General features: G+C 31.5%; 1 protein-coding gene across 1 annotated transcript in view; it reads right to left on the bottom strand.

Moving 5' to 3' along the window:
• The window catches only part of LOC107442006 (ADP-ribosylhydrolase ARH3), a 36,133-nt gene extending 33,017 nt beyond the window's left edge, over positions 1–3,116 (bottom strand). The window contains exon 1 of the mRNA XM_071180563.2: positions 2,940–3,116. Within this exon, the coding sequence (XP_071036664.2) occupies positions 2,940–3,060 (121 nt within the window). The 5' untranslated portion in view covers positions 3,061–3,116. The remainder of the gene's footprint in view (positions 1–2,939) is intronic.
• Positions 3,117–12,145: the final 9,029 nt, after the last annotated feature.

Raw genomic sequence — 12,145 nt, 5'->3', positions numbered from 1 at the left:
AAATTTTAACAACATCGTTAAATTTCCAAACCAATTTTGTGTTTACGACTATCAAACTTCAACTCCGTAGCCTTGTAATTTTGAATTCAATCCAGAAGACAAGGGAACTCCTAGATCAAGTATAGGGTGTAATTCGCCTTCGTGGAGGGCTTTTGGATAGATTTTACCTACATTTGCGTTACACAGATAGGAAAATCACGAAACCTCCCATGGTTAGCACGACGTCAAGGGGACTCTAGCCCACGTTTCGTCTACCACTGAGGATATTTTAAGTCATCACTGTGGTTGGTGCGAGCCGGGTGAGGAATTCGTATGGACCAGCCATCGCTGGGATTTGAACCCGGTTTACCTCATTGGAAGGTGAATGCTCTATCCCCTAAGCCACCACGGCTCCACCATAAGGATTGAGAATTGCATATCTAGCCACAACCGGTACAGAACTGAATAAAACTACTGCGCATCTCTAGGTTCAACACATTGAGCCTTGGTTTCTATTAGTGGAGGAGTATCTCACAACTGTCGTATATTACGAGACTGTGGTGTCTGCAATGACTATGCTGGTATGTGCTACTATTACAATCAGCAACTCCAAAACGGGTGCTACCGTTTCTGGTAACACCCGTGTCCATCGGTGCATGCATAGTGTCTGAAGATTCAAACTAACTTTATGATACTTTTTTCAGGTGGGAGTTACTATGTAATTATCAAACCTTCCGTAAAAGAATTGAGGAATTATCTTGAACCACAGTACCGTGTAATTACGAATAACATAAAGTAATATGGTTGAATTTATCATTTAAATTAATGCATCTGTTTTGACAATTATTATGACATCAATGAATAAAATAGTTAATAAAAAAACTTAGGTTTGCTTCTTACGCTAAAGTTTAAAGAAACAGAAAATTCGAGTAAAATATTGCTACGTTTAAAAAAAAAGAAATGGAATGAATGGCAAGAGTGATTATTTTAATTTGAATTAAATAAAATTTAAGGTTGTTCTTGTTGTTAATGGAAATGATTCCAAAAACCAGTATTTTACGATTGCATAAGAAATTATAAATTTCGCGACGTTCCACCGACAATTGTGTTACGATTTTTATGCGAAACTATGTGTTGTTTTATTGTTTTTGTGTTTTGCATTATTTTTTAGCAAGGCAGTTGAGTAATTATCCTCTGCAGTTCCTGCAGTTTGGAATTTCAGCTATTGCTGTAAAACCATTTTTGCAGCAGAAAAAGTGTTGATAAATAGAAAACTTTTTTTGTTGTTCTTTAAATATTATAATTTATAAAAATTAAATTGCATAATTTACAAAATATTATAATTTACTAAAGTGGAAAAATAATTGTTGATTAATATTGTAATAATTGAAAAATTTGAAAGTAACTTTTTCAGATTCCGGGTTTTGCAAAATAACACTGACACATTATCCTAAATTCGAGTTGTGTCCAAATTAAATATCAAAGAAGGGCTTGTGAACTTTGAATACGCATGAACAGTTTATCATAAGTCGAATTGAATATTGATATGACTGTTAGTCGTGTCATGACATAGATCTAGTGATATTATATTTTGCAGATTATGAAAGTTGAGAAGTGTTATTTTAGAGCTTTTATAGAGAAGTTTATTTTTTTATTTTATTATTTTTTTAAAAATTTGTCAGTGTTGTTTCATGAGTGTATTTTTTTTAAAACTGAAAATATGAAAGATTTTAAAAATATTTACTCCTTAAAATATTCAAAAGGTAGAGAGTGTCAAAATCACTAATAAAAATATTAATTTAAAGTGAAAGACGTCGCTCATTTTTAAAATTCATTGGGATTTAGCTCGTTCTCATTAGAAGCAAAAAAATAGCTTTTTCGGTTTTGTTTGTGTCAAAAATAATAGGAATTTTTGAAAATTGAACTTAAATTTCCTTGTTTTTTTCATTCTATTATTTACGATTTCATTACTTCTTCAATTTTTATCTCCTCCGTTTTTTTTCGATGATAAACAAATTCTATTTCCTATTGCAGTGTTTCCCAAACTTATGACTTTTGCGTACCCTTTCTAAATTTTTCGTAATGCTGCGTACCACTAATAAAAAAAAATGAATATATTTTTTACTTTGTTTTTAAATATAAAATTTTGAAATTTTCGTTTGTTGCAAGATATTTCGCATAAAAACGCGTACGCGTACCACTATTTAGGAAGCACTGTCCTATTGGAACAATGTTTACATTTATTCTTAAAAAAAATGACTCAATTGAGAAAAACAACTCCACTGTTATGTTACCTCTAATTCGTAACTTTTCAATAAATGTTTGTTTATTTATTAACCATTGAGCATGCACAATTTTTAAAAAGAGAAAGGTAGTTAATAAAATTTTAGCGTTGCCTTGTCAGTTAAAAAAAAACCCTCCCAAACCAAACGTGAAATATCTGAGAATTCGTCAAATTTGTGCATAATTTGGCAAAATAGTTTAAAAAGTTGCTCTTTGTCAGAATTCATTTCATACTTGAAGTACAATTCGTAAAATGTTTATGAAAAAAAAATTTTGGTCAATTTTATTGATCTACTTGTATTACATAAATCCTAGAACTTATCGTAATTTTGAAAATATACCTTTGACTCTAATCCATGGGATCTACCAGGTATCATTTGAAGGGAAGAAAGATAAAAACAAAAGTAACGAAAACGAGCGACCCTTTCGAACTAAGACTTCGAAATCACCGTCTCTTTTCCTTTGATAGTTTTAGTTGTAGTTTTTGTTACAGTTTCTCGAACTTCAGAAAAAAAGGGGGGATAGCACGTTTCTTGAAAGCAGCAGCACCAACAGAACGGAAATGGCCTAATTGTACTCCCCCAAAACGTGCTTTCCCCAGTACACATTCTCAAGAATGAAAAGTACGACATAGGAAAACAAAAAAAAAAAAAGAAAAGAAAAAGAAATGTTCTTACTCGTTTGGAATAACAAACGTTTCTCCAGGACATGATAGCGACACTTCCCTCTTACGACAGGACCTCCCAGCTGTCGCGACATCTCGTTGACCGAAGAGTCAAACAATGATACGACATCCATTTTTGTTCACGTTGTTGGAGAGATGTCGAAAGGTGAGTAACAAATCGGCTCAAATCGACTATTTTAGTGCACGGTGTTCCATAATCTCCACCCTTCATGCATATTTTATGAATATCTGTCAAAAAAGATGTAAAAAAGTATGAGCATCATGGATCGTAAATAAATATTTATAGGAGAGAAAGAACAAGATCATTACTGAAAACTGTCGAATTGCTAGTGAGGACGGCGCAAGGAAAAATGTCACAACCAGTTTGATTGCCTAATGAAACTTAGAGGTGTTTCTACTAATTACCTTTCAACTCTCCTCTGTTTTTTTTCCAGCAATCAAAGAGGTTTCGATGTTTTCCGTCCCGTTTTTCTTAAGTCTGATTTATTAGATTTATAAAGCGTCTTTGCCCTTTCCTTGCTTAATTACTGATTTGGAAACCCAATGAATAAAAAATTCGGATTTTTATTACTTTTTTTCTCTCCAAACATCTAGAATATCTTCTTAATGACTTCTTATTTGTTTTGAGATACAAAAATAAATGTATGCTTTGCGTTTTACTATATTTCTTTATAAATTTTCGTTACTTGTACACACTTTACAAAATGCAAATTTATATAGTTTTATTAGAATATTTAACAACACGTATGGGTACACAATGTGTACACAGACGAGACACTGTATCTACGGATGAGATGACAATACAAATAACTGAAATAACCTAAGTGGATAATATTTAAGTAGAGTAACCGCAATTGAATAAAAAAAACTTCTTTGCAGAAAAATGTCAAAAAAATGCTTAAAAGAATACATGAAGCGACAGAAGAGCATATCTGTTATGTAGTGTATTATGACTTAAATCCTTTTTACTAAAAGACTAAAATTTAAAGCAGTGATGTTTTTATTAAACTTTTAGAAATAAGTACAGATTTTTTTTTTATCCGTCTTGGGATAGAATAGAATACATAAACATTCATTATATTTTTATGGATCAATAGATTTTGGGGATTTTATTCTGTTTACAGTTGATGACGAAGCATTAAATGTCGCTTATAAAGGTTATAAAACATTCTCTAGGGGTTGTAAATGCCTTATAAATTGTAGTATTTTGCGTATATTGTCACTAGTCAGCGTTTTTCAATTGTTTTCTTCGTTGAATATTTTAAAATTTCAACAATAACGTTTTGTTTTAATTCTAAACTTTTGAATAATTATATATATCTCTTATAATATTTATGTTTTCTATTATTTGTACAATAAGTAATTTTTTCATTCAATAATAAAATCGTGCGCGTCATGTCTGTGCACTGGAAAAAAAGGTTTTCCTAATAGTGAACAAAAATTTGTCAAAATAGCTCCGAAATAAATAATAAGCTACTATGAAAACCCCATGTATTTAAAACTAAAATAGCATATACTCATTTTTGAGCAAAATGCATAGTTCCAAAAATGTTATGGAGGGTGAAAAGTGTGAGAAAGTAATTCAAAGGCTGCCGAAGGGATTCGAATCAAGTAAGATGCTCTAACCACCATATTTCTACTCACAAGTTCAGGGTGAATTAGGAAGTTTTATATAGTGACCACTGCAATATCACCTCATTATATACTGATTTACAATTTCAGTGGTACAAAGGGTTGTAATTTGCAAAATATGGTCCCCATAGATTATTTAGGAAATCAGTAATTTCAGTTTCACTTTTTGCTTATTTTACTATATCTTAAAATCTTTACAGTGTTGGAATGTTTGGAAAAGAATCTAAGAAATACATATGTTGAAGTGAAAGCAGAGCAATCCCTCAACAGCCAGTAGTTGGTCATGAGAGTCATGGAGGTTAAGGCTTAACAATACCGAGACAAACGACATAACGGTGGAAATGAGGTCAGCATTGCAAACCAGCCGCCTCTACTTCCCAAACAAGCTGGTACAGATCGATCTGAGATTGGAGAGGCTTCAAGGACAAAGCCACTGACCTAATGTCTCAATCCCTTAACAACTGCACCACCACGGGTCAAATGCAGCAGACATATAGGGTATGACGATTCGGTATGATGAGGTGGGACCTGAATCGTCAAGACTCGAGAGGTGAGTAACGCGAGGACTCAGTTTAACGTTAAGACTCTCTATTTCTTCGTAGCATCGTGAGACTATAATGGTTTTTTGCCTCCTGTATTGCAAATGCAGTATAATCATGAATAAAATCCATCAAAAAGTCCTACACGAAGGCTAGTTTATCTCAATGCTTGATCTAGAAATTACCTTGTCTTCTGGATTGAATTCAAAATTAAAAGGCTGTGGAGTTGAACAATGATGTTCGCAAACACAAAAATAGAACTGTCCATTCCATGTTATAAAATAAAACAAAATGCTCCGACTGGAATAACAATGAAGCAAAAGACAAAGCCTGGAAATGCGATTTTTGTACATAAACTTTATAACTTATGGTTTTTCTTAATTTTTGTATCCTTATTATCTTATTCTTTAGTTTCTGTTTCACAGTCCATCATGACACTATCTACGCTTGTTTAATTAAGTATGTAAGTAAAAGGGTTTCTCTGCATTTTTCGAAACAAACTATTACTTTTATCGGGATTTTCGTTGTTATCTTTTCATGATCTTACCCACAATCTTTATTCATCTTATCCTACCTAATTGAATAAGATAACTTTTTTTATTGCAAGGCTGTTATATTTTGCCATCTTCCAAGAAATAAAATCGTTTCAATTTTTTTTAATAAAACATAGTTATTGCTTGCATAGGTATTGAAAGAAGTTTTTCTGTATATTTCAGGTTTTTTAAATTACTTATTAAATTCAGGAAAAATATTTGAAGCTTATAAGTTCATCCTCTGACATCTTGCCTTTTATTTCCTATATATTATAAGACCCATTATGTTGTTATCGGTATGCAAGTTAACTATAGCTCCCTTAGCTTGACTGTAATAATCTTGAAATGTGTTGCTTTCTGTACTCGAACTTGAGATTCTCAGATCATAATGCACGAAAAAAAATCCCTGGTCATATTATTTTTATTAATGCCACTTTGTGCTTCTGGAAACATTCCTTTTGTTGAGGTAATTTTTTGCAGTAAGAAAAACTGCGGAAATGGAGAAACACAGAAAAACAGAAGGGAAAAAAAATTAATAACAAAAATAAAATTGTTAAGATATTTTTCTTTTACTTTACTCATAAAATTTTATAGAGATTTCCCAATTAAAAATATGGAATAATATACTTGAATTAAAATAAAATTGAACTGCGTCATTTCTTTAATGTTGATAGAGTAGATAATTTTTATTTATTAAAAGATTTTGTTTTAGATTTCTTTTTAACATATATTTTTCAGCTGTGTCACTCTTGTGATACAGCGAAAGTGATGCAGTTATAGAACTCATTAGTGTTTAACAAACATACACAACACAAATACATAAAAGGAAGAAAAAATTAAACATAATAAAACGCAAAAAGTATATCACAAGGCCAATGCATTTCAAACAGACTCGCCACTGTTAGAAATAAAACTGTCACTTTTGACAGCTTTATTTCTGACTGTCAGCAATCCTTCGAGAATCATTTTGTCTCAAAATGTGATTTGCGGCGAAGCGTGAACTCTCAAATATATGACGAAAATGTTTCCTCAACTCAAAACCTCCTCGTAGTACATTGTGGGAAATTGTTAACTAGAATGACAAAACTAGAGTGAAGACTAGACAATAAAGCGACAAATTAGGCCGACCGGACATATGGTGGTTAAGGAGTTGACCTCCTACCTGGAAAGTCCGGGGTTCGAATTTCGTTTTAGGCATGCAATTCATATCTCTGTCATTGTTGTGTTGGGCTACCTAAGTGAAAATAGAATGACAAAATTAGCTTCCTCGGAGAAGTGGCGATAATTAATTTAGTCACCTTTTTTCACAATTTCTTTTCCAAATTTTTTCTCGGAGCATATACTAGGAAACGATTTTGTCAGAAACGAAGAAAGTTTCGTGATACTTGGCTATCTATTTTTTACAGTGTAGATCTACTTGATCTAGAAGTTTCTATCTATTCTGTAGATATCCATCAATTAAATTTCTCATCCTCGTAATATATTCTTAACGATGATAGTGTTTCACCCAAATAACACACACTTAACGGACAGAAGGATATTAAATCGATACAAATTTTAACATGTTATTACATATTTAACACATTTAAGCAAAAATTATAGCCTGTTTCTACGTTTATTAATAACTTAGGAATATTAATATTGATTTTAAACTCATTGTTTTCTCCGGCAGTCAAACAGATTTGGATGATTCTAATTCCGTTTTCCTCGGAAGTGATTAGTTAGATTTCGATAGCACTCTTGTTTTTCCTCACTTAAATATTAATTGACGACTTCTAAAGTAGATACTTTTTTGATTTGTTTTTTTAACAAAAATCTAAAAGCATTTATCAAGGGAATTATAGTGAATTATTCTGGGCCCATGTCCAAGAGTTCGTGGGTTCGATCTTCGCCGGCCGAAGACTTCCCGAGCAGTAAAAGGGTGACTGATGCACGCTAAATCTGTCGAGTCGCGAAGTCTTCCATGTTCCCATAACAAATCAATACCTCTGGATGTACTGATCCAGAAGTTTCCTTGTCTTCTGGATTGGTTCAAAATTACAAGGCTATGGAGTTGAACATTAGTAGTCGTAAATCCATAATTGGATAGGTTGTTCAAAGACGATTTTAAAAATATAATTTTTTTTTTTTTAAATTTAGCAGTGGTGACTCAGGGTATAGAGCGCTTTTCTCCAAATGAGGTGAGCCGGGTTCGAATCCCAGCGATGGCTAGAATTTGAATTCCTCACTGACCACAGTGCTAACGGAAATATATCCTCAGTGGTAGACGACGGAGTACGGGTTAGAGCTATTTTTTTTAGTTAAATTAATAATTATCAAAAAAGTTTAGTTACATAAAATGAATATTACAAATCAACTTTATTTATTACTTTTAAAAGCTATGAAACACCTATATTTTAAGCAATATTTTAGTTCTCAATATTCTAAACAAGCATGAATTGGAAAGCAATTAAACTTGTTTAGCAACATTAGTATACATCAAAAAAGGTTAAAAAATAAGTCAAATTTTCATCCAAATTTTCATCCTAAAAAAAAGGATATACATATTTTACTTTTTTCAAACAAATAGCAATTTCTTAGCTAAAAATGGCAAAATCTGTATGCCTTAATAAATTTTAAAGGTCTACTGTAAAAATTGTAAAAAAAACTGTAATTGACAGGTCTACTGTAAAAATGATTTAAAAAAACTTTACTACAATAAAATTAATTTTTAAAAATAAGTTGAACTTTTCTTTAAAAAAATATTTTTATTACTTTCTTAAAAAAAAAAAAGAGAAAGATTTGCACATTTTATTTTACTCCAAACAATGAGTGCCTTGGTTCAAAATGGCGAAGTAGGAGGATTTGTTAGCCTTTCTCATTGAATAGGTATTATAGAAAGAAAAATGTTTGGCTATTCCAGTGCATTTTCCCTTCTTTGTAGTTTCTTGAGTCAGTTGTTTCGATAAGAAACTGTGTTGCTTTGCTTGGAGGTGTGCCTTACTACCTTATTTATTTCTCTCTTTTAAACTAGACGCAATTTTCGAACAATGAACGGCAATTCGAAAGCACATGACAATGTGTATTTTCTCTCCCTTTTTTCCAATGCTGCTCAGATATTTCGAAAATAAAATAGAATCAGAGTACAATATTTTATTTCTTTCGAAACATAAATAAAAGGATTGAAAATAGATGCTTGTAATACAAAGTGAATACTAGATTTCGAGTTTCAAATTTAGTATAGATTTTCTTTAAATTTTTTTTTTTTAACTCTGCTTTTTTTGTTCTTTTAGAGTTTATATTTGAGTTCATTGATAATGGATTTTATTTTAAAAGGATAAGGATACATAATAAGTGCAATTTTTTAAAATAAAAAAAAAAGTTGAAAAAATATTGTTTGGTTTACCTTTAATTTGACATGGTTTTTAAAAATGTTGCTATAATGGATTTTATTGATAATGTGATTTGGTGGTTATGAATTTTTTATTGATAACGGCTTTTATTTTGAAATTATTTTGAAATTTTATGTCATCTTAATAATCTTATAAACATTAGTGTGTCTTTTTTATGAAAAAAAATATAATTGATATATATTGTCCAGTATTTGAATTTATATTTACTTCAAATTATTTCTAAAAATAGAACACAGAACCAAAAATTGCAAATCTGAATCTGGGAATTTTTATACTTACAGATTGCGATTATATTAAGCAATTCTGAATAAAAAAACGTTTTTAAGTTAATACATTTCTGCCATTCTCAAAGAATTTGTTTGATTTTATCTTATTCCTTTAAAGATTTTTTTTAATGTTCAATAATCAATAGCCCTTTAAACGGATTTCAAATGAAAGTACATTTTAATGGTACACACCTAATAAAAAAATTTTAAAAGCAGAATTTTTTTTCTCTGTAAGACTTTAAAAAAACTTATTGTCCTTATATATCGTTTAATCATTATAAAAATTCTTAGCATATTGAGAAATAATAAAAATAGTGTTTTGTATGGAAAATATGTGTGGAACTTGCTGGACGACAATAAGAAACAGACCATAGTAATGAAATTGTAAAACAAAACGTAATGACGAAATAAAAAAATCAGACCGTAATGAAGAAATGAAAAAACAGATCGTAATGACGAAATTTAAAAAAAAACAGACAGCAATGAAGAAGCTAAAAACAGACCACCAAGACGAAATTAAAAAAGCAGACCGCAATGACTAAATTAAGAAACAGACTTAAATGATAAAATTTAGAAAAAAACCGTAATGACAAAAGTAAAAAGTACACAGTAATAGCAAAATAAATATAAAAACAACAGACTGTAATTGCGAAATTAGAGAAACAAAACAAATACATAAGTATCCCCAGAAACAAAACCCGAAATCGCAATTCCTGATAATAAAAATGGCCATTTTTTCCTCTGTAGCATTGTCTTCATTTCTAGGTAATTCAATTCCTTTATGGATATGATTTTAGAATCAAATAGCCACGTGACTTGTAAAAGAACTAATGAATGGATGTAATGAAAAGTATCAAGTGCTCTCTTTAGACTCCGAGGAGCAAATTCACTAATTACGGCGTTAATGAAGTGAAAAGGAAAATTGCTTTCTTTTGTCCTCAGAGTCCATTCATTGATTTCGGTTTCTGGGACACAGAGATTCAGTCAAGACAGCTGAAGTCAAATATTTAGAGGAAGTCACTAAGTACCTTAATTAATGACTCAGTTGTCAGATGCTCGCTCCTCTGGAATGAGCTATTTTGTTCAAGAAGTAGATGGAAAATGGCGGATAATTTGTCTCACTGCCGTGTGGTGATGTTATGGCACTTGATTATATTCCCAGAGAGGGAATAATGGAGCTTAAAGACGCGTATTCAAATTGCGAATTAAGTTCAAAGTTTTTGGGTCATTTCCCTAAATGCTCCCAGATTGGTTGGGGGGAAAAAGAATTTGCCGATTTCTTGAAGGATTATTTTCTAATGAAGGAAATAAATGATCTGAAAATAAATAATAATAATAGCAATACCGATTGAGCAAAGTAAATATAATAACGGACAAGATATTAATGATATAAAGTAAAATAATTAGGAACTAAGGATTAAATTGAAGGTAATTATGCGCAAAAAAGTAAAACTAAAAGTTAGAATTTCAGATGGCACTTTAACGTGGTTTTTAAATTTAGAAACTCAAAAGAGATTCGTTTTTCTTTTTTTTTTTTAACATCCGAGTACCAGACGGTTGCTTCTAATTTGTTTGAAATGATATTTAATTGATTTTTTGGCAGACATACAAAAACAAAAAAATGCTGTTGTTCTTTCAAATCCATATTTGTATATCTAAATCTTTTAAGAGCTGGGAATTTGCGCAAAATGTATTATTTGTTCTCAATATTTATTGTTACATTTTCATTAAAATGCATATAACTCGGTATAAGCTGTTGTATAATATTGAAAAGTTGGTTGTAGAAATCGGATTAAAGATGAAAATTTTTTATTGTTCATAATTTCGTTTTAAAGACGTCGAGGCAGTCGTAAGCGTTTCAAAAAAAGAAAAAAAAATGAAAAAAAGATATAAAGAAAATCGCGATTTTTCCCTTAGTACTACAGGAAGGTTTTGCAGTTAAATGCCAGATTGTGTTGATTTGGATAAGAATAACTGATTTTATTTTTTATTTTATAATCGTCGTTGAACAGCCGACCCAATTTTTTGGGGTTCACGACTACTATCCTTGTAATTTTGAAATGTTCAACCGTCCTAGCAATATTCAACTCCGTACCCTTGTGATATTGAAGCCAATCCAGAAGACAAGGAAACTCCTGGCTCAAGTAGTGGGAGAAATGTGTCTTCGTGCAGGACTTTTTTTCTGATAGAACTAACCCGCATTTGTGTTAAATGGAGAGGAAGACCACGAGAAACTCTCACGGTTAGCCTGACGGCAAGGGGACTCTAACCCATGATCCGTCTACCACTGAGGATATTTCACACCAGCACTGTGGTCGGTGCAAGACGTATGACTTCGTATCGACTGGGATTCGAACCCGGTTCGCCTGATTTGAAGGCGAACTCTCTATCCCAAGAGCCATCGCGGTTCGTAACGCCTGATTGTAGGTTAAATGAGCTAACCAGGTAGAGTATTATATAAGCTATTATATAGGGGAGTGGAAATAGGATAACAAGTTTTATAAACACACCAAAAAATAGCGACACAATAGGATTGAAGTAACATATCGCCATCAAAGTGATGACCGCAAGCAAGGCACAGTAAAAGACAGCTATATCCACAATAGCAGATGGGGTTGTCATTATAAACTAATACACACATTTTATCTTAAAACAGCTAATAAAAAGGCTAAAAGATGAAATGAGCACATTTACATCTGTTTCTTTAATGTTGAAAAACTATTTTGATTTAAAATAGTTGTATAGAGTAGGCTGCTCCTAGGAGTTTTTGTAAAATTTAAGGAAAAAATGAACGAAGTGCTATAGCTTTTGATGTCATCGAAAGCACTGAATATTG

This window comes from Parasteatoda tepidariorum, chromosome 3 (genome assembly GCF_982258835.1).
Source record: "Parasteatoda tepidariorum strain Cologne lab strain chromosome 3, Ptep-v5.0, whole genome shotgun sequence".
In the NCBI taxonomy this organism is placed as follows: domain Eukaryota; kingdom Metazoa; phylum Arthropoda; class Arachnida; order Araneae; family Theridiidae; genus Parasteatoda; species Parasteatoda tepidariorum.
The sequence above is the reverse complement of the archived record's forward strand: the minus strand, read 5'-3'. Positions and strand labels throughout refer to the sequence as shown.